Source organism: Gallinula chloropus (genome assembly GCF_964237585.1).
Source record: "Gallinula chloropus genome assembly, chromosome: 2".
In the NCBI taxonomy this organism is placed as follows: domain Eukaryota; kingdom Metazoa; phylum Chordata; class Aves; order Gruiformes; family Rallidae; genus Gallinula; species Gallinula chloropus.
Genome location: NC_140086.1, coordinates 23,098,929 through 23,125,901, shown reverse-complemented (window position 1 = coordinate 23,125,901; position 26,973 = coordinate 23,098,929). Strand labels below are relative to the sequence as shown.

The 26,973-nt window shown below is 42.2% G+C and overlaps 1 protein-coding gene across 1 annotated transcript in view; it reads left to right on the top strand.

Annotated features, from left to right (window-relative positions):
• GRHL2 (grainyhead like transcription factor 2) overlaps positions 1–26,973 on the top strand; it is a gene marked incomplete at both ends in the record, with an annotated part of 52,668 nt that overhangs the window by 5,808 nt on the left and 19,887 nt on the right. The window contains 6 exons of the mRNA XM_084280261.1: positions 1,033–1,417; positions 4,547–4,599; positions 8,040–8,196; positions 10,692–10,803; positions 15,970–16,064; positions 24,683–24,841. Coding sequence (XP_084136387.1) covers positions 1,033–1,417; positions 4,547–4,599; positions 8,040–8,196; positions 10,692–10,803; positions 15,970–16,064; positions 24,683–24,841 — 961 coding nt within the window. The remainder of the gene's footprint in view (positions 1–1,032; positions 1,418–4,546; positions 4,600–8,039; positions 8,197–10,691; positions 10,804–15,969; positions 16,065–24,682; positions 24,842–26,973) is intronic.

Below are 26,973 nucleotides of genomic sequence, written 5' to 3'. Positions count from 1 at the left end.
ATTAATACTTGTGGACAAGCAGCAGTGTATATTTATGTGGAAAGAACTAAGTTATTACATCTAGGAAGGTGTCTTCATGTAGAATTATAGTGGAGAGAAGCTGTAGAAGGTTTACTTGGGCATAGCTAATTTGGGATGGCCTTGGATGGTCTCCACTGGCGGTGTAAGGTGAAAGTTTAATTAGGTAGTGGTAGTATAAATTCACTGTTTCAAAATAGAATATGAAACTTTTTGAGGGAGTTTTCCTTCCGTGCAAGCCAGCAAAATTCCTAACTGGAGCGTGCTTGACACAACTGGCCTTTGGTGGAAAGCGAGAGAGAGGAGCTGTAATGTCAGAAGGTATCTCCTGGGTTGAAAACAAAGCAGTGCTACACCTACTGAAAGTTTTACAAGCTAACAATTTTGTGTCAGTGCAGCTACAGTCAGCACTGGGATTTCTTTCAACAGCAACCGCGCCTAGAGGTGGGAATGCTGCTGGAGGTTACCTTGCAGCCGCTGTAGTTACTGATTGACTCTGATTAAAGGGGATTCCTGGGCTTGCTCTTTCAGAGGAGTGTTTGTAACAGAGTTACACACAGTACTGTCCTGTCAACAGCCTGAAAGAGGCTGTACAAATTTTGCTGTTGATATTCTGCCTATTTCACATGCAAATTATCTATTGTAAGTGATCCATACCTTTTGCCTTGTTCTTTATGCTTATTTTGTGCCTAAAGATTGTTGCACTAGTGGATTGATGTTGCATCCAAGTTGATAGGCCAAGGCAAAAGCAGCCCCACAGACCCAGAATTTATTGTAATATGTCATACTGATTATAGGCCAAATAAAATGTATTGTATTTCCCTAGCTGTTTAAGTGCTCTGGACGATACCTCACGATGTCTTTTGCCTAGGAGTTGTTAAGGTACTACTTATGGCAATGGCTTATCAGAACTGAAAGGTCTCAGTCCTTGCCATCTAAGAGTATTATGCTATTTAAGGAGGAGCTTTACTCTGTCAGGAGGGTTCATAACACTTTTTTGGTTTTGTCTCCCAGGAATTGTCTGAATACCACGGATGCTCAGAGTAATCTGAGTGGGGGAGAGAACCGCGTGCAAGTCCTGAAGACTGTGCCGGTTAACCTTTCCTTGAACCAGGATCCACTGGAGTCGTCCAAAAGGGAATACAACACAAATGTGTCTGGGAGCTCGACACCCATCACAGGGACTGGAGTGACTGTGGTTAAAGCAGAGGAGTTCACCCCGGTTTTTATGACCCCACAAGCACACTATGCCAGAGGAGAAAATGAGGAGCACCGAGGGGTTATCTTTGAACCGTATGAAGTGTCCAACATTGCTCCCCACACAAATTATCTCAAAGATGACCAGCGCAGTACTCCAGACAGTACATACAGCGACACCTTCAAAGATGGAGGAACAGAAGTAAGTTTTCCCCCTCAAAATAACATTTGAGAACTCAATAAAAAGCTGTAAACAAGATAAGGAGGCTTGAGCTTGTAAACGAGATAAGGGGATTGCGCTGTTCATGAGAGCCATTACAAGAACAGTGATGCTTGTTTCAACAGATTAATCTCTACTTCTTGCCGCCTTCCTGTCAGTCTGTGCTCTGATTACAGGGGTGCATCATGAGGTGTTTCAGAAGACAGTTTTAAAGTGGTTTATTGGAAACTCTGAGAATAATAAATAATGATCTTTTGTCTTCTGGGATATTGTGTCAAGTAGAGGATAGTTGCCATTCTGAAAGAAAATCTGTTATCAGTTAACAAGATCTGCCTTCAGACTATTCATAACAGTACAAATAGCAGCTACTTTGTAACTGGGAAATTTTTCAAGTTCTCCTGAAAACGCAAATGGGCAACATCAGCTTCTGCTGCTGGGTAAACCCAAGCAGTTTATGGAGAAGCTGAACATGGGCAAGTGAGTAGAACTAGTGGAATTAGGTGAGGAAGAGCATTAGGTGAATGAGGAGAAGAGAGACGAGGAGTTGCCTCGGAACTATTTTACACTGTTATGCTCAGGCAAAGCAATGATGAAGTCGGCTTTAATATGGTGAATACCCTTCTGGCTGCTTTTCCCTGCTGCAGAATAATGCAAACAAGCCAGAAATGTAGAAAGATAAAAATTACTTAAAGCTGAGAGTACCTCTGCAAATAGTTAGAGGTATTAGGTGGTAAAACTCTTCTTGGATTTTCTCCTCCAACTCTATGAAGTTGTAAATGTAACAAAAGTACAAGGCTAGCTACACTAAGGCTGAGTTACTCTGAATATGTAGGAAATTTACTGTGTCTTTGTGTAGGTGTATTATAGAAAAGTAAATTGTCTCCACAGAAGCATCAAAGATCAGGATGTCTGGAGGTGAAATCCATTTTCAGATATAGAACACATTTAGGTCAACCAGATGAATAATTAATGAAGAAATCTAGCTTGTCATTGAAAAATCATGGATTAGAAACACTGCTCTGCATCATTTCAGCTATTTTTCATTGGTACTGGTAAATGGCTCTTTATGTGTGTCCAGTGGTGCTGTAACCATGGCTCTCCCTGGGTTTCTCACCTTGGTTTGTTCTGGGCGCGCTCCTGAGAGCTACTCAAACAGCTGGTCTGTGCTGGGCTCCTGAACGTGCAGGGCTGTTCAACTTGGAGGCAAAGAGGGAACTTGCATCTAGTGTGCCAAACCCCGTGTTATGCTATTTTTTGGTGCAATAGTAATACTTAGTCACATGGGCTTTTAAAATGATGGGTTAATAACAGGGCATGATACTTGTCATCTAGGCTTTTCTGCAGTCTGTGGAGGAAGAGGCAGTTCAACCATGATACCCAAAAGTGGGTGGAATGGTTTGCCGCCCTCACTCCTCTCCGTCTTCACCCCCCTATTAACAGGGATACTGAACAAGCAGCTGTAGCAGGGTCCCTGTCTGTAGCCGTTAGGTGAGGTGTGTGCCGCTGTTAGTGGCTTTCCAGCCCCAGACGCTTGTATGCATGTGGCATGGGAGCAGGGTGGGAAACCCTGCTGCAGCCTCACTCAACGCTGCTTAGGGACAGCTGTATGGAGCAGGTGTGGAGAGGGCACAAAGTAAAATGTCAAAATGTACCAAAAGAGAAACTTGCACTAAATTACTGTTTAAAGGAGGAATACAGTTGTTCTTACTAATTTTCCTGTTCTCTTGGTGAGAATGGCTTGGTTTGGCTACAGTAGATTTGCTCTGATGCCTGCGCAATTTTTAACCACGTTATGAACATGTGCTTCGAAGTTGTCTTGAAACATTCATTGAGCGACTTAGTTCTGTTATTCTGAGAGAGTGCTCAGTTTTTATAGATTTCTGTGGTAGTGGACCCTTTGACCAGTCACTTGCTATGCTCTTTGGCTATACTTTTAACAGTTACATAAATAAATACACCTTTCTCATCTTTCATATGCTTATGTATCTGCAATTAACTTATTAGTCCCTTACAGTATAGACAGTATTTTTGAGGATAGTAAGTAAACTGAATGGTTTTGTCAATGTCAACCTCTAGCCTTCCTATAAAGTGTGACTGGCATGTTAATACCCCATGCTGTAATACCCCTCAGATGTTAGATTTGTTATTTAGCTTATCTGTTCTACTGCTAATGGATCCCTGACTTCTGATCTTCAGGGAATACTCTGAACTGGTGCATAATACCTTTGCTCTTAACTAGTATCTGACTGTGTATTTGTTGTGGTGCAGCTGGGCGTAAGGTAAAATTAAAAACTGTTTTCAAAATTGTCTGACTTGACACTTCTGGAAATGAAACAGCTTTTAATTGCTAACTGGTGATCACAAAATAAAGCCTGGAGGTTAAAAGTAATGATCCATCAGTGAATCTGAGAGATGTCAGCAAAACCGTGTTTCAGACAAGGAGTGGCAGTAGAGCACGAATGGGCTCGTTTGCTCAGGAAGACAGAGTACAAATCTTTGCCTCCTCTGTGCAAAAAGATTTCATTTTATTTTCAGAATTCTACTCTTGATATAATTTTGTTTTGATAGGTGTGTTCTCATTTTTAAAAGGGCGACTGTAGGTCTCCTTTCATCTGAAGTGTGTGTTTAGCTCGGGCAGAATCGTGGCCTGCATCGCCACTCCTATTCAATAGAGACAGTATAGCAACAACATTTTTTATCAGCATTTCATTGTAGGCCTGAAGGATGGATTGACCACACATACATTTCTAAATAAAGTAAAACAAAACAAAAAATGAAGTGTCTTAAGAAAACTCTGATCATCTCTGAGATGGGGTACGTTTTTACAGGCTTGTTTTAGAACATATTCATGTGTAGGCAAGGAGTTTAACAAGGCAGAAGATGATTTTCAATTACATTCCTGTAGCAATTAGATCATGAAAATCTCCAAAAGCTTGATACAAATAAGCTATCTCTGTCCATTCTAGTGTAAATACCATGTAGGGTCCACTCCAGTTTTTAGGGATTTTGAGTTTAATGGTTGATGGTCTCTTTCTCAGGGAGGTCTGTTTTTCTTGGTATTGTATTTAATTGTATATAATTGTTGTTTAATTGTTTTTTTTTATTTTTCAGAAGTATCGCAGTGTGTCAGTGGGGGCTGAAGAATATATTTATGAACAAACAAGGTATGACACAAGCTTTGAAACGTGTTGACTGGCATCACGTAGGAATGTATCAGGGAGAGGCTGATTGTGTCCACTTCTCCTCTCCTTTTGTTGCTGTGGGGCACCTGCAGGCCTCACTTGATGCTGCTCAGCATCACTCTCCCTTTCTCCTGTGCATGTTAGCTTTCAGATCTGACTAGTTTCTGTCTTCATCTGCTCTCTTATAGAATCACAGAATCATAGGATGCATTAGGTTGGAAGGGACCTTTAAAGGTCATCTAGTCCAACCCCCCTGCAGTAAGCAGGGACATCTTCACTAGATCAGGTTGCTCAGAGCCCCATCAAGCCTGACCTTGAATGAAAGGTATAAATCTTGAATAAATCTTCCCTCAGCACTGTTTAGTAACTCCTTGTTGTTAATAACTCCTCTGAAGCACCCCCAGAGATATGTGAGATTGAAACTGCTAAAGAGGTAACAGGGCACAGCTTTGACAGCCAGGCCATGGAAAATCTTCCCCACCTTTGAGGACAGCAGGATGCACAAGGAAGATGTCCAGGATGGCTGAATTGGCTCTTCCAGATTATCGAACTCCCATCTTCATTTTTACCCTTTTTTCTAGTTACTCTTAGTAGGTTTTATGGGAAACCCTCTGTCTTTTTGTCTTTCAAAAATCGCAGTTTAAAAGGAGTAGTGTCCTCCCTAAGCACGGAACAATGTATGTGTAGAACTGGCAAACCCTGCAGAATCACTTGAATAAAGGCTGTGATCAGTAAAGTTTATAAACTGATGCTTCACTTCATGCTTGTGAATAGCTCTGTTTGTATCTGAGAGATTACTGTCACTTTAGAAACAGGAACATGCCTGCATGTTTTTCCTGGAGTAGGTATATGAATGCTTCTGTAGTGGAGGTTCCATACAGCTTGATCTCTTTTCTGAGGAATATTAAAACAATCATTAACTGCAGTGAGCTCAGAATGGAGTCATTATATAGGCAGTACATGTGAAACAGGTATTTTGTAAAGGCTGCTCGCTTACTGCACTGGATATTTATAAATTTGGTTCTTGAAGCACTGGTATTGTTACCAGTTCTCAGATGTTGAGTCTTTTGTGCCGCAGCTCAGGTCTATGTTAGAACAAGTGCACATTAAGCAAAACGAAACACATGTTTCCTGGGAGAGATAGGTGCTCAGGAAGGAAAACTTCACACTGGAAAAAAGTGGTGAATGTGAAAGTCATTGGAAGCCTGTTAGAAGATTCCTTAATGACTGCATGGGGCTTTAGTTAAGACTCATGGTGAGATTCAGAATAGTGTTATAATTACAGGAGTGACTGTTACAAGTTTTAAGAGAACTAGTAAGCCTCCTGCTATAGGGCATGCTTTGATTGCCAGCTGGGAACAAGAAAATTCCCAAGTGGTACCACACAAAGTGCAGGATTGGCCAGGTGTATGTCTCTGGGATTTAGGTTGTTTGATGTCTTTCTGAAACATACAGAGTGCCAGGGAACAGAAGGCCAGACTGTGACAGACTGCAGGCAGATCTGTTAAGACGCTGTGTGTCTGTCTTTGGTTCATCCTAAGCCCTTCTTGGCACACATCCTCAGTAGGCCCTCTGTCTGGTGGGAGGTTTTGAGGTGCATCTCCCAGGGCACTCGGTGTGCTTTGGTGTATGTATCATGCAGCAGTCTTGCAGCATGCAACTTGCAGTCCCATTGTGTGGCACTGAATCACAAGATGTGAGCTTCCTGCACCCCTACCCCACTAATGGGTGGTAAATCCATAGGTCAAGCATTTGTGGCAGGATGGGTGCTGGGTCTGCAGCACTAGGTTCTGCTCTTTCAGTCTGCTCAGATGGAGATGTACAACTTGCCAGTGTCAACAGAGCCTCTCTTCCTCTTGCACGTAGGAGAGAGGGGCTGCAGCAGCGTGCACCATGGCGGGCAGCAGTGAGGGAACTACAGTCCCCTTTGTGCTTTCTTCCCAGCTGCTTCTGGGCAGCAGCTGCATATTTGGGAAGTGCTGGCACTGCCATCAGTGGGTTGTATAGGTAGAGAGTAGTGTTTGCTTTTTACCTTAGTTTTGCTGTGATTAGTAAACTCCCAGCAACTAGAAAAATGACTGCATTTCCATTTATAAGCTAAGAAACACTTAGAAATTGCCTTAATTTGATATTAAAATGTCTGAAATATCTTCCTTTGGCTGGAAAGACAGGGTATCAGGTATTTTTATTTTTTTTACCTTCTCTTCAAGTGGGGACTTAAAAGTTGTTATTCATCTATTTTAGCGATTTTCCCCCCCACACTGGATAGTTAGGATTGGTTTTTGTCCTTCCCCTTATTGCCATATTGCCATGGCAGTGTTATGATGATCCAGAATATTTGCTTGAACTAGAAAGTTAAGGATACATTGTTGTTTTGGACCCCAACATATTTGTCCTTTTGGTTCTACTCCAGCACTGCTGAAATACTTTGCTGGATTCTGACCTGTGTGAAAATGCTTCCCCCATATCTCCAATTTGTGAGGGTGTCCTGCAAGTAACTCCTTGCATTAAGCTTCCTGTGGTGACCAAATGCAGTTTGAAGAGGGGAAGTATTCTGCAAGGTTAACTTCATTTTTCATTTAAGAGAATGTGAGGAGCTCCAGGCATCATTTTTATTGGATTATTGTTCAAGTCCCTTATTGAAGGAAGCGGCTGGAAGAGGCACTAACTTTTCAGGGTTTGACACCTGCTTTAAAGGTCGAAAGTTTTTTGTGCAGGAGGGTCTTTTCTAAAATCTGATTTACAATACAAGACCAAACTTGGTTTTTTCCTAATTTTTGCTTTTTTCTAAAGGGAGGTTACTTGATTGCAGATACAATTAAATGTAGGTGCTTCGTTCTGGCTGATTAATTTTGAAAGAAAGGCTTGTAAAAACCCTGGTTGCATGCTGTCTTTAAACAAATGAACCTCCTGTCCCTTCTGCTTGTATTCCTTTTCTGCACTGTGCTGAAAGTAGCAGTTGGGCTTTCCCTGCATGTTGTCTCTCAGCAATTTTTTTATGGGGTTTTTATTGCTTGTTTGGGAGGGGTTGTTGTTTTAATTTCTCTTTCTGTGTGACTTCTAAGTTTAAATGTCTGTGGAGGTAGCTGATTTTCTGCAAATCATTCTGAGTTCCTCCTGGTAGCTGACACTCTCGCTGCTGGTGTACAAAGTCTTTTACTTCATGATGGCTCTTTTCAGAGGAAGTAAAGATGTAGTATCTGATCCGAGAGATTTACCGTCTGGATAGCTTTATGCTTGATTGTCAGATCTGATGAACTTGAAAAAGAAAATTGCATTTCTAAATACCCACGTGACCTTCTTTTGGAATTTTACTACTGGCATCTTATGCCTTGCTCATACAATGCATGAAATGGTAATAAATGGGGACAAAGAGAAAAGTGATACGGATTGTGTTGGTCTTTCTCTCCCTGTCTTTTCAGCAGCACTTTTCAGTATACACTAGAAGCCACCAAATCTCTGCGTCAAAAGCAAGGGGAGGGGCCCATGACCTACCTGAACAAAGGACAGTTCTATGCCATAACCCTGAGCGAGACGGGCGACAACAAATGCTTCCGGCATCCCATCAGCAAAGTCAGGGTACAGTCCAATTTCTTTCCTAGATGGGAATGAAACTGCAGATAAATTTAGTTGTGGTAGATTGGTTGTTACTGACCTTTTTCTTGTGGCAGAGGACAGAGCAAGCTTAGTCTTATGCCTAATGCAAAGGTGGGAGAGTAATAGTAATGACGGTGGTCTCAAATATTTTTGGGATCCAGTTTTTTCCAAAGTGTAATCTTATGAGTCAATTTTATATGTATCTGTCTCAGTTTATGGCTTGGCAGAAAGGTAATTGCACAGATACTGCACTTGACATTGGTGAACTTATTGTTGCTGTGAATAAAGAAAAAAAATGGGAGAACTGCTCACATCTGCTATGTAAGTCCATTCTCGCCGACCTGCGCTTCAGTGGCTGCTTTCCAGTGTGTTTCAGATAAAATGCAGAGTTGAAGACGTCTTTTGTGACATTAATTTTAAACCACTTGCATCATATAAATGTTAGCTCTCACTTGACATACACCCAGAAGTATGACCAAATGGATGATTTGCATCTTAGATTCCACTGGTAGAACTGGAGCTCGGTATTCAGCAACATCTGCCTGGTGAACAGGCCTCCTGATTTCCCTGGTAATGTTTTTCATTAAGCAAATCTTAACTCAGTAACCTTGGAATGAATAATGAGCTTCAGAGTTGCTGCCCTGCAGATCTCACCCTGAAGCCTGAAGGACTGCGTATGTATAAGGCACAAAAGTGCTTCCATCTTAATAAACGAAGTACTGTAAAAACGTTGTGACTTTATCTGAAGGAACCAACCAAAGTCAAGGTGAGCAGTGAAGCACACAACCACCTGGACGTTTCTATCGTACATGACATTTAAAGACACTCTTCCTAAAGAGAGGCAATGGTTTGTAAACTTCAATAGCAGGTAATTTTTAGCCTGGTTTCCTAAGGACATGAGGCTGATGATGGCATTTCGTTGTTGGCTGAAGCTGATGTAAGATTTCTGCTGGTGAAAAGTCTCTTTCCCTGCCAGCCACCTGTTCCTTCCCCCTTCGTGGTGCCAGCTCTTTCAGTACAGCTGAAACAGGAGTCAGGAGCTTGCCGGTCTGGCTGACAACCAGTCCTCATAAGTCTGATTCACTGCACAGCCACTTGAGTCTTGAAGCTGTGGCAGCAGAAGGGTGGAAATTGTGAAGGAGAGATGAGACCATTTCTTTTGGAGGATGTGCAGTTTACAGAAGGCTGTGAAACCAAATGCAATTTTCACGATTGTGTTCTGTTTGCCAGCCTTCCAGCTAAGTGACTGTTCAATTTATTGCCAGTCCCATGCAACCTGGACAGAAGGGCAAGAGGTTTTGAAGGTATTAAAGCTCTGCAAGTTCCATGGAAGTGGTTCACAGAAGAAAGATTGATTTATGCTGTCCTTGGTGGAAAAGCTAGAGTCTGCGGTGCCAGTTCTGGTTAGTGCATCAGCTAGCACATACCTGATGGCCAGCCAGGATGTATGTGCTCACCTCGGGACTCATCCACGGCATATGCTGCCTTGTGCCCATGCAGTAGCTACACGTGGAAGATGCAGTGATGATGTTCAGCTTTTATAGGTGGAATGGAGGAGGTCACAGAACACGTCAAGGGTTGTGATGGTGATCATGAATCAGTCATAACCCAACTCCTTGGCTTATGAAACAGTTTGTTGGTGTTTTTCGTGAGCATGGTGACTCAGGGTTAAAGGAAGAATGGGAACAAAAGAAAATATTTAAAAGTGATCTTTCTCTTTTCAGTTCTGATATTTTTTTTTCACTTCATTTTACCTGGTATGAGCATCCTTTCATTGTTTTGTGTTGTTTCTTTTGCTTGCCTGCAGCAGGGCTTTTTAAAACAGGCCTTTATTACTCGTGTGAAGTTTTGCATAAAGTTTCAATCTTTTTCCTTTGAATCACAGTTTAACAAAGGGAATTTAGAACTCGAACTGAAGCTCAGCAAATCTCAGTAAATAGTCATGCTGAGCCTGTCATTACTGTACAGGTATGGAAGAATCTGTCTCCTGAGAAGAGTATTCGGGCCGTGTGTGCTAAACCTGGAAGTGTCCTGCCTCTAGCCCACGAGCTTAAGCTCCATAACAAAACATCCCTTTGCAGTACAATGTCGTCTTCCAGAGTGACAAGGAGTCTGAACTCCCAACACTTGGACTGGACTTGGATCAGAATTAGAATTTGGAATCCTCTCACTTTGAAACAGCCACTTTTTACTTAAGGCAACTCAGACTTCTTAAATCTAAGAATACGATTACATTTTATTTGGACTATCAAGAGCACAGTCCCAGGTCCTGCGTTATTTCAAAACTACATTTCTTCTGCCCTGAGATTTTAAGTGCACTGCAATATCTGACTGGAATAAAACCCAGTGATCTTCTGCCATCCAAGTGCTGGGGGAGGGTGATGACTGCATCAGCGTTAGAGGCATAGGGGAGATTTTAATTTTTGTTTCTGGCTGTTAATTCCATTACCTAATGCAAGCTCTTTTGATTTTCTTAGAGTGTGGTCATGGTTGTTTTCAGTGAGGATAAAAACAGAGATGAACAGCTGAAATACTGGAAATACTGGCATTCTCGACAGCACACAGCTAAGCAGAGGGTCCTCGACATTGGTGAGTAAAAGAGTATCTCCAGATGTTTCAGGGAAGATTGCAGAATGTGGAAAGCTCTGCTACCTTGCACAGGTATTGGCAGTGGCTGCAAGGCTTGTACCAGTTTTTTAGGAATGACTCATCCCTGATAAGTCTGGGCTCTGAGGTCTGTGAAGCAGGATGGAGATCACATGGAAGGAGTTCTCCTCAGTAGATGCAAGGAAGAGCTGCCCATTGCACATGTATTTAATGGTGTTCCACTTGCTGCTGCTGGGAAGTTGGGGTCTGTGCTCCCTCAGGAGTGGCAGAATGTTTGTTTCCTTTAGTTTTTCAAAGGCTGATCCACTCTTTGATCCAGTAGCAGCCCACATAACTGTTATGTTAGCTAATCTGTTGCGTGAATGCAGCCTGAGACTGAAGATGCCATCATTATGGAGACTGTAAAGGAACATACAGGACTCTACACCCCCCCAGTGTCAGTGAGATGTGAGGGAGGAAAGCTCCTGTGTGCTGTCCTGCAAGAGACCTGTTTACTCTTTATCCCATCTAAGGTATTTAGAAGCCCATTTCAGCCACAACTGCCCTATCTGCACACTTGGGAGATTTTGGCAGGGGAAGAGCACTGCCAAGGAGCCTGAAGTTGAAATCTGTGGGAGTGTCTAGACATCAAGCGCTTCTCCCCTCCCACATGCAGTTTACACACACAGCCATCTGTAGTGGATTCCAGTCAAGGAGTCGGCAAGACCAAAGCAGACAAAGTCTATCTTGTTCTGACAGCCTGAGGGAACCAAACCATTGAATGGCAGGAATGAGAGGGGGCAGAGAGGAGGGGGAAAAAAGATGCAGGGTTATTTGGAGAGAGCACTGCAAGACTTCAAAGGTGATTGAGCACCTCCAGTGCTGGGAATCAGTCCTGAAGTGGTCCTAGCATGCAGGGCCTTTTGACATGGAAATGCTGCAGCCTCCACTGAGGCTGGTGCTATTTAAAGTCAAGTGTGTTTGGTCAAAGCAGCCCTTCTTGAACCTCCCTGCTGCCTCTTGCCTTATCATCATAGTTCTGGCTTAACTGTTTCCACAGCCTTTTTTTTTTGTGTGTGTCTGTGTGTCCTTTGGGGTAGTTAAAGGCAGTAAAACCTCCACCTCCGACCAAATGACTCCTATCATGACAGGTTAGAAGAGGAGTATGCCACCTCACAGCTATTTCTGAAGGCTGCCTGGTTTGGTGGTTTTTTTGTGTGCTAGTCCCTACAAGCTTGCTGTGCTAATGCTCATACCTCCAGAGGTATGTGCTGAGGAGCTCGTTCCACTGCAGTGCCAACACCCCCTGACTCTACCGTGCATGCCATGTACTGGCACATTTCAGTCCACTTACTCGAACGAGTCAGCTTATGATGCATGTTCTGTAAAAGAATACCCTGCAAAGCAAGTGCTGTGCATTTATCTGTGTAACACTGAATGTCTTTTCAGCTGAAATAGGTCTGTGCTGACTTTTGAGGTGCTCTGGCACATGTTCTTTATTTGGAACACAAACATGAGCAATGCTCGGTGTAGTAACTTACTGATACAGTACTCACTCCCTGGCAGATGTAAGACCTGTAAGAGCAGGGATCATCTCAGCCTTTTCAGAATAAGACCAAGATGTCGCTCAGAAGTGTTTTCATACTCTTACCATGCAAATCTGAAGCTGCCCCTGCTTTTCAGGGGAGTAGGGTAGGGGTTGAACCAGGTAACCTCCAGGAGTCCCTTCCAAGCTAAATTATCGTGTGGCTATATGAAGATGTATTTCCCTCATATAAAAAATTCAGATCCTTGAAGAGCTTCTGTGAGGGAGTTCTGTGTTAGTGTCCAGGCCTTGTATAGTTAACAGAGAGAATTCGGTGTCTGTGAGGGAGATTAGCAAATGGCAGGATATGCCCTGGAGAACCATTTAAACAGGCAGTGAGAGCAGCTTGCTAAGGACAGGGGTGTGTATCAGATCTGTCCCATCTTCAGAGATTGGTCTGGTATTCTGCTGGTTGCTCCACTTCTCTGTTATTTTGGATTTCACTCCCAACTATCCACAGCATATGAAAGGCTAATCATGCATTGGGTTCCTTCAAAATTGTCTGTGAATAGCCATAAATCTGTATAACTTGTTCCACAAAGGTTTATGGTAATTAATATTATTTTAACTTAATGTTTGTAGTATATGTTTACCATCTGTGAATCCTTTTTAATTGTTTACGAATGCACTTTAATTCTAGAGCATGACTTGATCCTTAGCAGGCAGAAAATCAAATGACTTTGGACTATTCTAGTCCTGGGGTCCAGCTATTCACCCCTTAGAAGGTAGACAGACCCCAGAAGGCAGGCAGACAGACCCATGCCAACAGCTGTTTTTCCTGGTGGCATGGGTCTGTCTGCCTGCCTTCTGGCCTGCAGTTATAGTCTGGAGGTCAGAGGAAATAGAGTGACTGGTTCCTTCACTCAAGGCATGCAGGGGTCACTGCTCTAATTTGTTTTGTGTGCTGGCTGGTGCACCTCCTGGGAGGAAGGATGGTTGAATGGATTAGCTGCAGTGCTGGGTCTGAAGATGCATTGACATTAACAGGATAAGCGTGTACTCGCATGTAAGCAAGTCCTTAATGCGTGAGGAATCAACCTGAGGACTTGACACTTATTAAGCAAGAAGCAAAGGTGTTTTCCAGAATTTAGGCTGGATGTGGTTATGGATTTTTTTCTGAAGGAGGCAGGAGGCACTTCCACTGCTTTTAGCAGGAGTGAGGAAAAAAATAAAGTAAAATTGAGTTTTCCACAGTGCTGTGCTGTGACATTGGCTCACTAGCTTTTTCTTTTAAAATAGCTCCAAAAAGCCCCCAACAATACTGAGTTACAGCAGATATTGATTATGTAGAATCAATACCATAATTTGACAGATACAGGAATAGGTTCAAACATGGATGCAAAGGGTAAGTATGGAAGCTTTGATTTGGGGTTATATGTGCTCCAGAGTCGTATTTCTTTAGGATAGTTTGTGTTCTTTTATGTGCAAAATACAAAAACTGCTACAATGGTACATAATGCATGCAAGTGATTGGTCTTTAGCATTGAAATTTGCCATTCTTTAGTATGCAGCTTACTCAACAAAAGAGGAAATAACTCTTGTACAGCTGTCTCTTGCTTATTGAAGAACCCCAATTTTCTATTTCTGGTAGCTCATAGCAGCAGAAGAGGAAAAAATTGTCACACTAACAACTTTCAAGTATCCTTGGATGTAAATGCTTTCTTAAGCTACTGAGGATCCTTCTTTAATTGTCTGTAAAGTGAGGGGAATAGGATGCACTTCTGTTTTTAAACAGCACATTGCTTAGACACTCCATGAGATTTGTGTGTGGCAATTAGGAATGTGGAGGTATGTCTTGGGGGAAGGGTTGGTGGGTTGTAAGGTTCTGACAGCCTTTTAGGAGAAGAAAACACATGTCTTTACAAGACATCTTGTTCGTGTCTTTCCAAAGAGCACCTACACAGCACGCCCATATGCAGCAGTCAGTCGCACGAGGCACTTTCTGGTGAATCATAAATTTCAGGGGTGGGTGGATGTGTGCACATGCATATTAAACTACTTGTGTGTCTTCTAATTCCTCTCATTTGCATCCCCACACTGAATTTAGATAGTGAAGCCAATGACTTCAGTTAGAAAGGAGATATGAGTTCATGATGGGAATGAGAAGCCTTTCTGCCCTCTCAAACACTGTTTGTTTGCTGCATCACCAGAAGTTTTGTGCAATGCCTATGGACAGAACAGTGAATTTTTACTGTATCCAAAATCATTCATATATCCCAGGCACACAGTTTTACTTTCCCAGTGAAATGCCAGCATCCCTGCGTTTCAAATGAGAGAAAAGTGTATGGATTGCACATCTCAGATGTTAAATAATTCTTCTCACAGCAATGCTTTTGTTATTTTAAAAACAGTTGTTACCTGGAAATTATCTCTTAGAGACCAACAGGTTGTGAGGCTTTTTTTTGAAGGGCAAAGAAATAAATATTGAAACGTTTTGGATGTCTCATTTATGGAATTAAAAAATGTCCTCTTTCTATAATCGATTACAAAGCTAAAAATTAAGCCAGGTTTAGGCAAATGTTAGATCAGGATTGCTGCATGGTGTAATCACAGCCCTCTGGCACCAAGTTACAGCCATTACAGCCCTGGAGGGATTCTTAAGGAAATGAGTATGTCCTAGAGATAGCTGATGTTGTGCCTGAAGACTCTGCAAGTTCCTTTAATCAAGCAGATACTGCCTCCTTGCAAACCTGTTCTTTCTCTTAATGTGCCATCAAAAGGAAGAAAGTGTGTTGAACTGGCTGGCAAAAGGAGGAGAAAAAGTGGGCTTGTTCCTCTCTCGGATTTTAGAGAAGACCTGGAAGTTGCCTGTCTCATGTTTTTCTGCCCTTGCTGTTTTTGGTGAGGGGGTGGGTCATCTTTGAACGCTGGACTTCCTCTTGCTTTGCATTCCTTCTAACGTGCTGGCTTATTGGTAATGTTAACAGCCCCATGGAAAGCAGTGAGAAGAGGGCACAGGTTTTGTAGTCAGACCACGTAAAAAGGCTCTTGTTTGTTTGCTATTTTGGTCTCATACACACTTTGGGGAGGGATCTTGGTGGCGTTTTGTGGGTTTTTTTATTATTGTTATTTATTATTATTATTTTTATTTTTAAAAGTAGAGATCCAGAATCCAGTGCAGTAATTCCTGGGAAAGTTGAACTGGCTGGCCAAGGAATGTATGCTACTGGTTACTTCCTTCAATGACAGCTCTTAAGTTTTTTAGAAACCTCCTGTAGTATTTACCATACAGTTGTTTGAACAGTCCCTTTTAAATGCTTCAATAGGTTTTAGTTAATTTTCCAGTTTTGGTCATTCCTTGGCCAAGTTAATGAATGCACTCACTTGTTCCCACCACAGTCCCACTGATTCCTTTTTGAGAGCAAGCAATATTTTGCAAGAACGCTGGCTAGTGATGTGCTATGCATAAAATTTACGCTGCAGTATATTACCACTTTGCAATTAAGCTTATTAATACTTAAACATAAATAATGCAAGAGAGAGTTTTGATGCATTAAGCAACCCAGCTGAAAAAGCAAAGATGTACTATGAAAGAGAAAGTTCAAACTTTTTTTCACAACTCTTTTGTTTCTTATTTCTTACAGCTGATTACAAGGAGAGTTTTAACACCATTGGGAATATTGAAGAAATTGCATTCAATGCTGTGTCCTTTACTTGGGATGTCAATGAGGAGGCAAAGGTGAGGAAAAGCCACACAGATGGTATCCATTTAAGTACCATCCATCCTTGGTCACTGTTCCACTTCTTTTAAATAAATAAGAAGGGTCTGTGGAGGTGAGAGAGCTTGGTCTGTCACTGGCCCCAGGGATTCTGGTCATCCATGCAAGGCAGGACAGTATGCAGTGGCTGTCAGGGTGATGCTGCACTTACACCTGTATCATTGACAAATTGAGACATAGTGTGGTTTCTTATTTGCGTGGCCTCTCAGTGATTTTCCATTTAAAATATCCCAGCCTGAGAAACTGTACAAGTTTTTTTCCTACTTGCAAAGTTAGTGTAGGACACAAGGTGAATGTTTTCTTTCTCTGAATTATGAACTTCCTTTCTACACTATTAACTCCTCCAATAATCAATATTCTGTAAGGTAGACTGTACCTTCCCTTGTGTTTGTGCCATTATTTTTTTTTTAGCGTTACACTGACTGTCCTTGCAATTGGGAATGAAAGTATTTTTGAAGACTGCTGTGTTCTGTCTGTCCTAATGGTGAAGTACCTTCAGACATTAGGGTTTTGCATCTGGGGATGTGACTGCTGCAGTGGACCTATGCACCAGGGCAGCTGAGCACCTTAACAAGTTTCTTATAGATAAGATTATCCAAAGGGTGGCAGAGTGTTTCAGCTGCATGGGCTAGTGTAGGGGAAATGAAAAGCTGCCAGTAACTACAAGAAGGTGGCCCCTGAAAAACAAACACTAGGGGAAATAGGCCGTGTAAAATGAGTGGGGGTAATGTGGGATTCCCAGGGATGGAGAAATAATAAACAGCAAATAGACTGAGCTTAGCAGACTCCTTCACATTATTTTCATGTTGAATACAAAATGCCTAGCACTCAAGTAATGCTAAAGATCTTTCACAGACAGAGACATCTTCATGCATGCTTCCCCACTGCATTTCTAACAGAGCATTAGAGAGACTGCATCCAGTGAGTCCTGCAAGAGATGCATTGAGCACACTCGCTGTCCTGACTTGCTGACTGAAGGTGCTGAGGTTTGTAGCAACAGGGATTTTCATCTCTGATGCACATTTAAAAAGAATAGAGCACTAAAGGAAAGACAATAGCCTGAAAACCACTTAGCTCTTTCAAAAGCTGGCCTTGGTAAACAGAGTTGTACTTGGCCCAGTTGCTAATGGTGCTGTAATTACTCATGTAGTGATTACATTCTCACCGCCTCAGTTATTGCATTATTATGAGATTCCATTTCAAAATACAGCGGTGTGTTGCTGGTTGCAGTCACAACAGGTGACCGTTGTGTGCATGTGATCATTATGCAAGCAAATAGGGGTTTGGGCTCTCATACACGTTGGAGTTCCCCTCACAGAAGCACAACCAGGGCTAGTGCATGGCAGTCTCATCCCACTGGCACTACCACCCCCATTGCCAGGGCTGGCAGTTCTTGAACACATTGTATTTGCAGCTGCAAACCAGATTTAGCAAGACACCACCTTGATCTAGGAGCAAGAAAGTCACATTCACTAATGTCAGGTGTTCTAATCTCACACTGCTCCTTCCTTGGGTGCCAGAACATGAAAAGCACAACTCTCCCTGGGAATAAAACATAGTAAGATTTTAAAGTAAAGACTCTTGCTGTTGCTGGATGAAAAGTGTCAGGAGTGAAATGTAAGAAAGCCACTTGTATTTCTGCAGGAACTAGTCATTAAAATGCAAATTGGCTCATGTGTATTTATTTTGTGGGGTAGTTATCAAATATCTGATCTCTTGGGAGCCTGAACTGCAAATGTATTGATAAAAGTAAGAGGTTTCATAACATGCTGTGGTATTGGGCTATCAGGCGTAAATCAGGTTGTACCTGCACGGAAAGCTTATCACTGTGCACTACAGCGTTTCCCTCCCTGCCTACGCCTGCACGTACCCACACGCTCGCGCTTGTTGGAGAGTCTAAATACAATAACCAGTTGTGCTGGGTCTGGGGATTCCCATAGGATGCCCCTGCGGTGTTTGAAAGCTGTGGACTGTGAGGCACGTCACTGAAGGCTGTTTTTTCTCCAGCAATTACCTCATCCAAGAGAGATGAAGAATTTCAAGGCCTAATTACAGGCTCCTTTCTTAAGCTTTTTGAGCGATGATCTTTAAACTGGCTCCATTGTTTCTGCTCAGTGTTGTTTTCCCTTTTCACCGTAATTTCAAGATTAAAACTAACCTCACAGGCACAAAGACCTTTCTCTTCTGAGTCAGACAAAAGCGGCGCAGAGCAGTTCTGTCCAGGGCCTCTGAGATATGATGAAGCGCTCTACTGGCCCGAGAAGAAATAAAGAAAACGCTCTGGTCGCTGGAAGTGCACAGGGGAGCGATCTTGAAAAATCAAACAGAAGAAGCAGAAATCACCTAACCAAATATCCCTGTCTCTCCTGGGAGACTAAATCCCACATCCAGAAAGATTTATCTGGAGCATTGGATTTCTCACTTTCCTACTCTGCCTGGAGGGCAGCTGATTTCGAGCCAGATTTCTCCTCCCACATGCAAGCAGAGCAGTACCCTCCTCCTGGAAGCCCTTCAGAACCAGGGTATAACAGTGCTGTTGTGACAGCCAGGATCTATCTGCCAGTTAACAGTGAGTCTGCTGAGGGTTTGTAAGGCAGCATCTCAGTGGGATCTTATGTGGAAGAAAAGGCATTTCGAGAGCAGAGGCAGAGGCCTCTCTTGATTGCCTCAGTAACGTCAAGGGAACTGCAGTGTTGGCTCCAGCTCCTTGTGCTTGGTCCCTTGTCCTCCAACTGCTGCTTGGCAGAACAAGTCAATGGAAGAGGGAATCTTGTACAGCACGTGCTGAGCTGTGGAATAATCTCACCATTGCTTTCTGTGGGCTAAGGGAACAGCACCAAAGTCAGAAACACCATGCTGCTCATGTTTCCTATCCCTTGTCTGGTTGGCAACAGCAGTACCCTTGCCTTCTGGCAGAGGAGAGCTGGGCCTGGTACATCCATTCCTTTTTCTAGAATCCTTTTCTGATGGGATTGTTGTCTAGAGTGAGTCTTGTGGTTCGGAGCATAATACAGAGAAACGAGGGGAAGGGTCTGCAGCCATGTTGAACTTTTCCTTATGTTGCCTCGAGACAAAAGTAACATTCAATAAGACAGCAGAGGTAAGAAGTGAGAATACTTTCTGTACAGTCCATCTTTGTTTCATTCCTTTATTTGCTTCTCTGTATAAATATGCAGCATTTATGGGCAAGGTGATTTGTTGGCTCCCTTTGGTTGACCCTGAATGCTATGTTTGGTATTTTTAAAGGACTTCTTTATAAAAAGGTGAGGAAACAAACAACAATTAACAAGAACCAACTGACTTTTTAACCAACTGTTAAAAGTCTTTTTATGATCTGCTAGAAGGTAGTTGCTTTGCTGTTGCCCAGTATATTTTGCTGCAGCATCTGGCTGATTGACACAATTGGAGGTTTTTGAACAGAGCTCAACTTCACTTTTGATAGACATACATCTGCCTGCTTGCAGTCTGGTTGCTGACTGAATTTAGTGTGCAAGAAAGATAATTAAGAACCAGGACTCTCCAGGTCAAAGGAGAATATCTTTGTTATAAATCACACCAGCTCTGTGAGCTATGCTTTCTCTCCAATTAATACTTGTGATACGTTAATCATGTATTTTTATGAAAAGTACTTTTTAACCTTAATTCAAAGGTGTGGCCTCAGTGAACAGTGGCTGAAGAAAAATGTCATCTCAAATCAGACAAAAATCACTCCTCAGTGATGGCAAGAAATGAGTGAGTTCTGCAAAGCACTGCAGCTCAGACATGCGATACACAGACATGTTGGTGGATATGATTGTTACTCAGGCAGGTGCTGGCACATGCTTTTTGGTGTGTACAGTAGTTGTGTGCTGTGCAGTTGTTGTGTATACTTGCGTGCAATCATTGTCCTGCTATATTTAACTGAAAGGTAGATCTTTAATCCAAAGCACGCTGAAGCCTCTGGGAACCTTTCCAGTTATTTAATGAGTTTTGGCATAGCCCATACAGCAATAAGCTGTGTTTTCAATGAGTGAGTGATTTGCAGGATTAGGTTCTTAGACACTGTGGGCCAAAGTGAGCTATGATTCCAGTGGGCCCAACTGTAAAATCAACCTGATAGAGCAGCATGGTCTCTCAGAGATTAGTACTGTGACAATTCATATTTCTTTAATGTTGCCAGCAATACTTAGGACAGGCTTTGATGAGTATAAGAATTATTTTGTTCTTAATTGTTAATTTCCTTCCTAACTTGTATCCAATTTTGCATCAGTAGGGAGGAAATGAATATTTTCTCTCCTTTCCAAATTTAAAGGTTGGAGTAAGATATTTTTATTTTAGGGAATTAGTATCAGGAATTCTGTAGGATTAGACTTGGCAACTGGCTTAATACACCATGTCTGTGTAGATGCGTGCACATATATTTTTAAAAATACATTTGTATGTCATGCACACACACATGTATTAAAGAAGAGTTAACCTGCAGTAGCAAATAATGTTGAAATTTCAGTGTATACAAATGGTTCACTAAGTTTGCATCTGGGATTCAAGGCAAATGGTATTTTTATGTAGTTGCCAGGGTGTGGTGAGGGTTGAGGAAGCTTCAAAAGAGCAGTGTAAACATTTGCTGGAGACATTCGTATTGAAGTAAAACAAAGGTCTTACCTTTGTGTGGGATTTATAAGGTAACGGCTGGCAGGAGAAACTGTAAAACCACACTTTCTGTGTGTACCAGGAATGATGGGATTGATGTTAGTCATTTAAGAGACAAGTCATTTAACTCTTTGTTGTTACACTCTGGAGGGATGAGCCCCTTCAAAACAGGATTCTGTAAAGACCCATCACCCAGGCATAGAGTCTGTGTATTGCCAGTATTCAGCTGAGAAATTGCTGTAAGTTTCTGATTTTGCACTGTAACACACTCTTCCCTCCCTTCTGCTCTTGGCTCTTTCTGAGATGATGGGAGCCAGAAATGTAAATAGTAATAAAAGGCTTATATTAGAGCTTTCGTAACTGCAGACCTTTAAAGTGTACAAGCTGAGAGACCGCAGCGGGAGTCATGTTGGCTGGATTAAATGATAAAAGGGGAAATGCATTTCTGGGTCTTGCTTTCTCTTAAGGCAGGTTACTGTGTTTGTGTCTTGTACATCACTAATTATGCTGCAGTGTTTAACAAACAGTCAGTAATTCACATAATAGCAGCTACACTGTGGAGGAGTGCCTTCCCCAAAAGAGAGTGTGCTTTTTCTAGATGTGCTCTATAACAAACAAGAGTTGTCGTTATCTTTAGGCCAGTTTTGAAACTCTCAGGCACCAAATGTTTCACCGAATTAGTTTTTCATTGCCAATGACATGCCTGAGCTGGAGACTAGATGGGTGGAACTCTATCATTAATTGCTCTAATCTAAGATATGCTGACATTAAAAAAAAAGACATCACTCTAATGACAACCCAAACTTGTTCCTGATAGCAAAACATCACTAAAATCTAGTTTGCACAGGAGAAAAAAAAGTTTGCTAATGAATTCATGTACAGCCATAGTCACATCCATTAAAATAGTTCTAAGTCAAGTGTAGACAGGGCCCTGGGGGGGAAAAAAGCAGCGATTTCTATTCCTGCTACTGTCATTCTGCTGAATGCTACATTTTCTTTTAAACCATGTGACTCTACCATGCAAGAGACCAGAGCAAAAGAGGTTCTTAAGCCAGGGTGTCTTCCAAGAGAGGAAGAATGGGACTTCATCTTTTCATGTCCACCCATGGGGTTGTTTTGCTTCTTGTCTCATTGAGGGGTGGGAGTTTACCTGTGTTATAGACTAGAACTGTAAAGAAGGGAGAGGTGAGGGGTGTAAGCAGGCTGTGCTTGGACAGGCTGTTCCTCAGCCACTGCCTTGAAGGGACAAAGCTTTCTGGATGGGGCAGAGAGAAAGGAACTGTCCAGAGGGTTAAAACTGATGCAAATCTTCAGACATGAGAAGATAAACACACCCTTAAAATCCAGTAACAGAACTTATACCTTCCTAGACCCCCTCTCCCTGTGTTTTCCGAATCCAAAATCAGTGTTACACTCTAAAAGAAAGCTAAGAGGAGATTGAGAGGAGACAGAAAAACTTTCCAAAAATAAATGATCTGTGTTAATTCGAATCCATCTGTCTATCCACAAGGTGCAAATGATACGACAAAGTATGGTGCATGAACATACAGTCATTGCTCCTCAGGGAGATCCTGATATATTACGGTGTCAGGACCGGGATATTGAATCTTACAGCATCGATCTATTATTCATGCTGAATAATCTGTTACTGCTGTATGGGGACTCTTAAAACGATAAAGTCTTGTCTTCCCCAGCCCCTCCTATTCCTCTGTGTTTCTGAAGGCAGCAGAAGACATGACACACAGTGTATGTAGCTGATTAAGGCCATCTTTTACTTCTCAGCTGAGTGTGCACCAAAGGTGGTGGATGCAGAAATTGCTTGATAGATGTAAAGTCTGCATGTCCCCTCTTGCATTTTATTAAACAGTTTGGAAAATCCGTGGGCAGAAGTACAGGCTGAAATACAGCAAGACCAGATTCTGGTTTGTGCTGGACCTCATTCTGCTGCTCTGTCTTCACATACACAGTTTAAAGCACTGCTCTGATACTGTAAAGTAGTCTGAAGGCAAATGAAAATTCATGCCATCGTATTTCAAAGGCATATGCACCCACATCCACACTTACCTTTGGAGCTGGTGAGACCAGGTTGTAATTTGAAACAGAAATAACATTATCTGCTTCAAAATCAGAGTTTCACCCAGGGCCCTTCCCCGCCTCCCTCCTTTCCCCAGCAGTTAAAGTTCAACTATTTCATTTGTAAATGCAGCTCTCTGATACAATCAGAAGCAAAAATGTGGAGGTGCCATTAGCTCAGTCAGGCAAACAAGCTGCTCTGGCTCCGTGTAAAGAAACCTGGCTGCAGTGTTAACTTCTGCCATCAGAGTAAAACATCCCCCACCAGCTCTACCCCAGCCCTTCTTTATTCTCGGCCGCCTTTCTCTTAGGGATATTAGTATTCTGGTCACTCAAACTGGCTTGGTGATTTTTTTTTTTTTTCCCCTCCACTTGTGGATCTGGGAGTGGTTCCTTCATGCTCTCTTTTCCTGAACCCTCCCACACCTCAGAGACCTGTTGGCACCTCCTCTGCCCAGTGAGAGACCCTGATGATCTCTTCCTTTTTGAGTGTGCTCATTCGGCTGGAGCAGGCTTCATGTCCTCCTGGTCCAGAAAGCACATACTGGTGGTTTTCTCTGTCCTTTTCCTTAGTTCATTGTTTGGGTTTTTTGTTGTTGCCTTTTAAACTGAGGAAAAGTGACAAGTAGAATCAGGTCAATAAATAATTGGTCCAAATTGCTGTGTAATGCACATACTCATCAATGGGAAGAGCAATTGAATTTTCAGTATGGTTTCATCTCAAATTCCATGCATGCTCTCTGGACTGAAGATTCAGTGATAAATTTTAGTTCACAAGTGCAGCTTGTTTTGCATCAAAATAGTCTGTGGGAGACCCTTCTGCCAGGTGCTGTACAAACATAATGCGGACGAGACATGCCTTGTTTTGTAGTATGGATGGAGGGTGGAGGGCAGGAGGTGACTCCTGGCTCTCAACAGGCATACGTGGGTGTAGAAGGAAAGCACAGGATAGGTTTCTGAAGCAAAGGCAGGCAGGGCTTGCCAGGAACTGAGGGCAGCATCAAGTTGTGTGGATGTTGCATGGTGAAGGGGACTTCTCAGAAGTGGTAGGGTGTAGCGTTATAGATGCTTGAGATGTTCCTTCCCTGTTTAAAGGGCAGAATGACATGCATTTTTGAAATTGAATACCAACCATGAAGGACCCTTAAAGTGAAGATTAATACTATCTGTTCATGGGATGGAGAAGGTGTTACTGCTGATGAGCATGAAGAGAATTTCTAAAATGAAAAAAAGGATAGGACTTGTCTTTGGCCACACTGAATTAAAATTCTAAGCTGTCAGAAGAACAAGCCAGACCAAAAGGCAGCTGGAAAGGAAAGATGCAAGATTATCTTGCTATGTCTATGTTAACAAATAGTAACAAATACACAGAGCAGTTTTGTAGAGTAAAACAAGTCAGGGTTAAAGACCTGACATCCACATGAGGGACGTTGTAGGATGTTTTAGCTTTAGTCACTTCCCACAGACTGAGCAACCATTAGCAGCTGGAGCATGAGGTGTGTTCCTAGGATACATCTTGCCTGGGTCTTCCAAAAAGAATCTGGCTTATGCACTCTGAGCTCTCTGGTGGGAACCAAAGTGCAGTAAGTTGGGACAATCAAATCAAGCACTTCAAATGTGAACTTCTGATCCAAAGTGAAGCCATTGATACACACCTTAAAAGCTTGTCCTTCTTTCCAGCACGGAAGCATCTTTGCTGGACTTAGGACAGAAGTGGAGAATAAATGGGTGAATTGACAGTGTGTGGATTGCAGCTGAATTGATTTTTGGGCGTGTGTGGGGTATCTGCTTTTAGTTTCCCATTTGTTGTCACGTGTTTCCAGAAATGTAATAGTTGTTTGCAGCACATTTAAAAAGTAATCTCTCTGGCACACAGATTTTCATCACGGTGAACTGCTTGAGCACAGACTTCTCCTCACAAAAAGGAGTAAAAGGGCTTCCTCTGATGATTCAGATTGATACGTACAGCTACAACAACCGCAGCAACAAACCCATCCACCGAGCCTACTGCCAGATCAAGGTTTTTTGTGACAAGGTAAGTGGAAAGCACGATTGCCATGGATAGAGGTGAAACCTTGTTAGGTAGTTTAATATTACTGTATTTTAGACCTAATTAAATGTTTCTCATTTCCCTAAAGAGATGTGTTTCATAGTAGAATTTGGACCAGCTATATCATCAAGCTGACAGATTGTAATGTAATTATTTCACTGCTTTGCAGCTTTCTTGGCCCTGATTCCTCAGCTTGTGAGCAATAGTTGTGCTGTTTAAGGACAGCATGTTATAAGTCGTGATACAGGAATATCAAAAAAGTCACAGAAAGCACAAACATGAAGATCCCTACTTGGCAGGTCAGTGCTGAGCAAATGCTCATGCAAGCATCAGTCTGATGATGACATCCCTTCTGGCTCTAACAGCCAGGATAGGTGGCGAGGTCCCTGATAGAGAAATGCCCCTTTCAGAAAGGCCTGCTGAGCTCTCTTTCCATACAGTGGGAAGCACCTAGTCCCAGTGATGCAGCTGATGGGGTTTTTTTCCCCCCCTCACTTGATTACAAACCGTTAGTTTGGAAGCTTTAATGTTGCAAGGATTTTTCTTAAAAGTAAACTACAAAAGTTGCAATTAGCCATTCCTATTTTATAGTTCAGTAACTATTTTTTCTTTTTTTCTCTCTCTCTCATCCTTTTGCAAAATTTGGTTCTTTTACAATGGGTTTCCTATGCCTTTGTGTGAGTTGGTAAGATTTTTTTCAGCACCACAACATAGATCATGCCTTAACAATCTGACAGTGCCATGGTCAGCTGTATGTATCGTTGAGTAGAAACAGCTGGTCAGAAATAGTCTCTCAGTGATGATTTTTAGATGTGAGCCTGACCATGTTTGGGTTGTGTTTAACACCTGCCAGCTGATGACTTTAACCATGCTGGGAAAGATCTTCCATGGGAGAGCTGATGTCTGGATTATAGTCAGGGTTCAGGGATTCAGCAGCCTACATCTATTTAAGTGACTTGGAAGTTTATCCAAATTAGTCTTGCCATCTTACAGGTGGGAATAGGAAGGCAAAAGGCCATGCCCCAGGCAATATGTAGCATTAACTTTTTAATGGAAGGGTAAGAGTTCAACTGTTCCAGGTCTCTGTGCTTCTGCTCCTTCCCTTCTTTTAGTTCATTCCCTTGTTGCTGTCTTGACAACGGGATCTTGAGGGCTAATCAGTCAGTTGTGTTAGTGGAGCAAAAACTTTGAAAGTAATGAATGTAAATGTATGCACTGAGATCTTCTTGCAGTCAAAATGTTATGCTTTTAATTGTAACTTTGAATGTCAAATATTTAGAGATTTGAAGCTACAGCTGGATGTTAGAAGCTCAGTAAATATCAAAGTAACAAGTTATTTTCATCTACCTGTTTTTGAAAAGCAATTAGTAAAATCTGATTGAAAAAAAGGAAGGAAATTCAGAGCACAAACTCGTGAAGGGTGACCTGTAGACACAACTGGTAGAGATTCTGAATAATACATGTTCATTGCATCTCTTGGCATAATTGGTACTTCAGATATCCAGACTAGAAAGCAGGAAATGGATGTTGAGTCTTTTAATCAAAACTGTCTCAAAGTAAAAGAAAATATCATGGGGGTAGTTAAAGTGTTACCAACATCAGAACTATATTGAAAGTGGGAACTGGAGGGCTCAAGGGTATCAATAATGGGGTATATATCTGTTTAATGTAAATGCATGCATGCATGCACACACAGAGAGCTTTTTAACTTAAAGCAGGGTTGAAAATGAGTTGAATGAATGCAAATGAATGAAAATTATTGAGGTCAATTCACATGATGGTTTGTGCTAATTGGCTCTTGGAAAGAGATGGAGTCCTGCTTCTCCTTAAACAAATGGAGAATTTTCACTTGCTGGTAGCACTAGGGGGATTTGTGGTGCTCAGAGGAAAGTAGCTGGTGGGGCTGGGTACCCTCATTTTTCCAAGGTGCCAAAATGAACCCTGGCACTGGTTGGGGTGCTGGTAAATGGAGGGTCCTGGCTCAGTTTCTCTGCTGAGCCTGTGACTCGCCCTCTAGTGACAGTCGGGGTGTGCTGCCCTCTGGGAAAGGCTGGGAAGCAGAGCCGATTATCACCCACCTTTTTGTTGTGATAAGTAAAAACCGTATTACAGGCTCA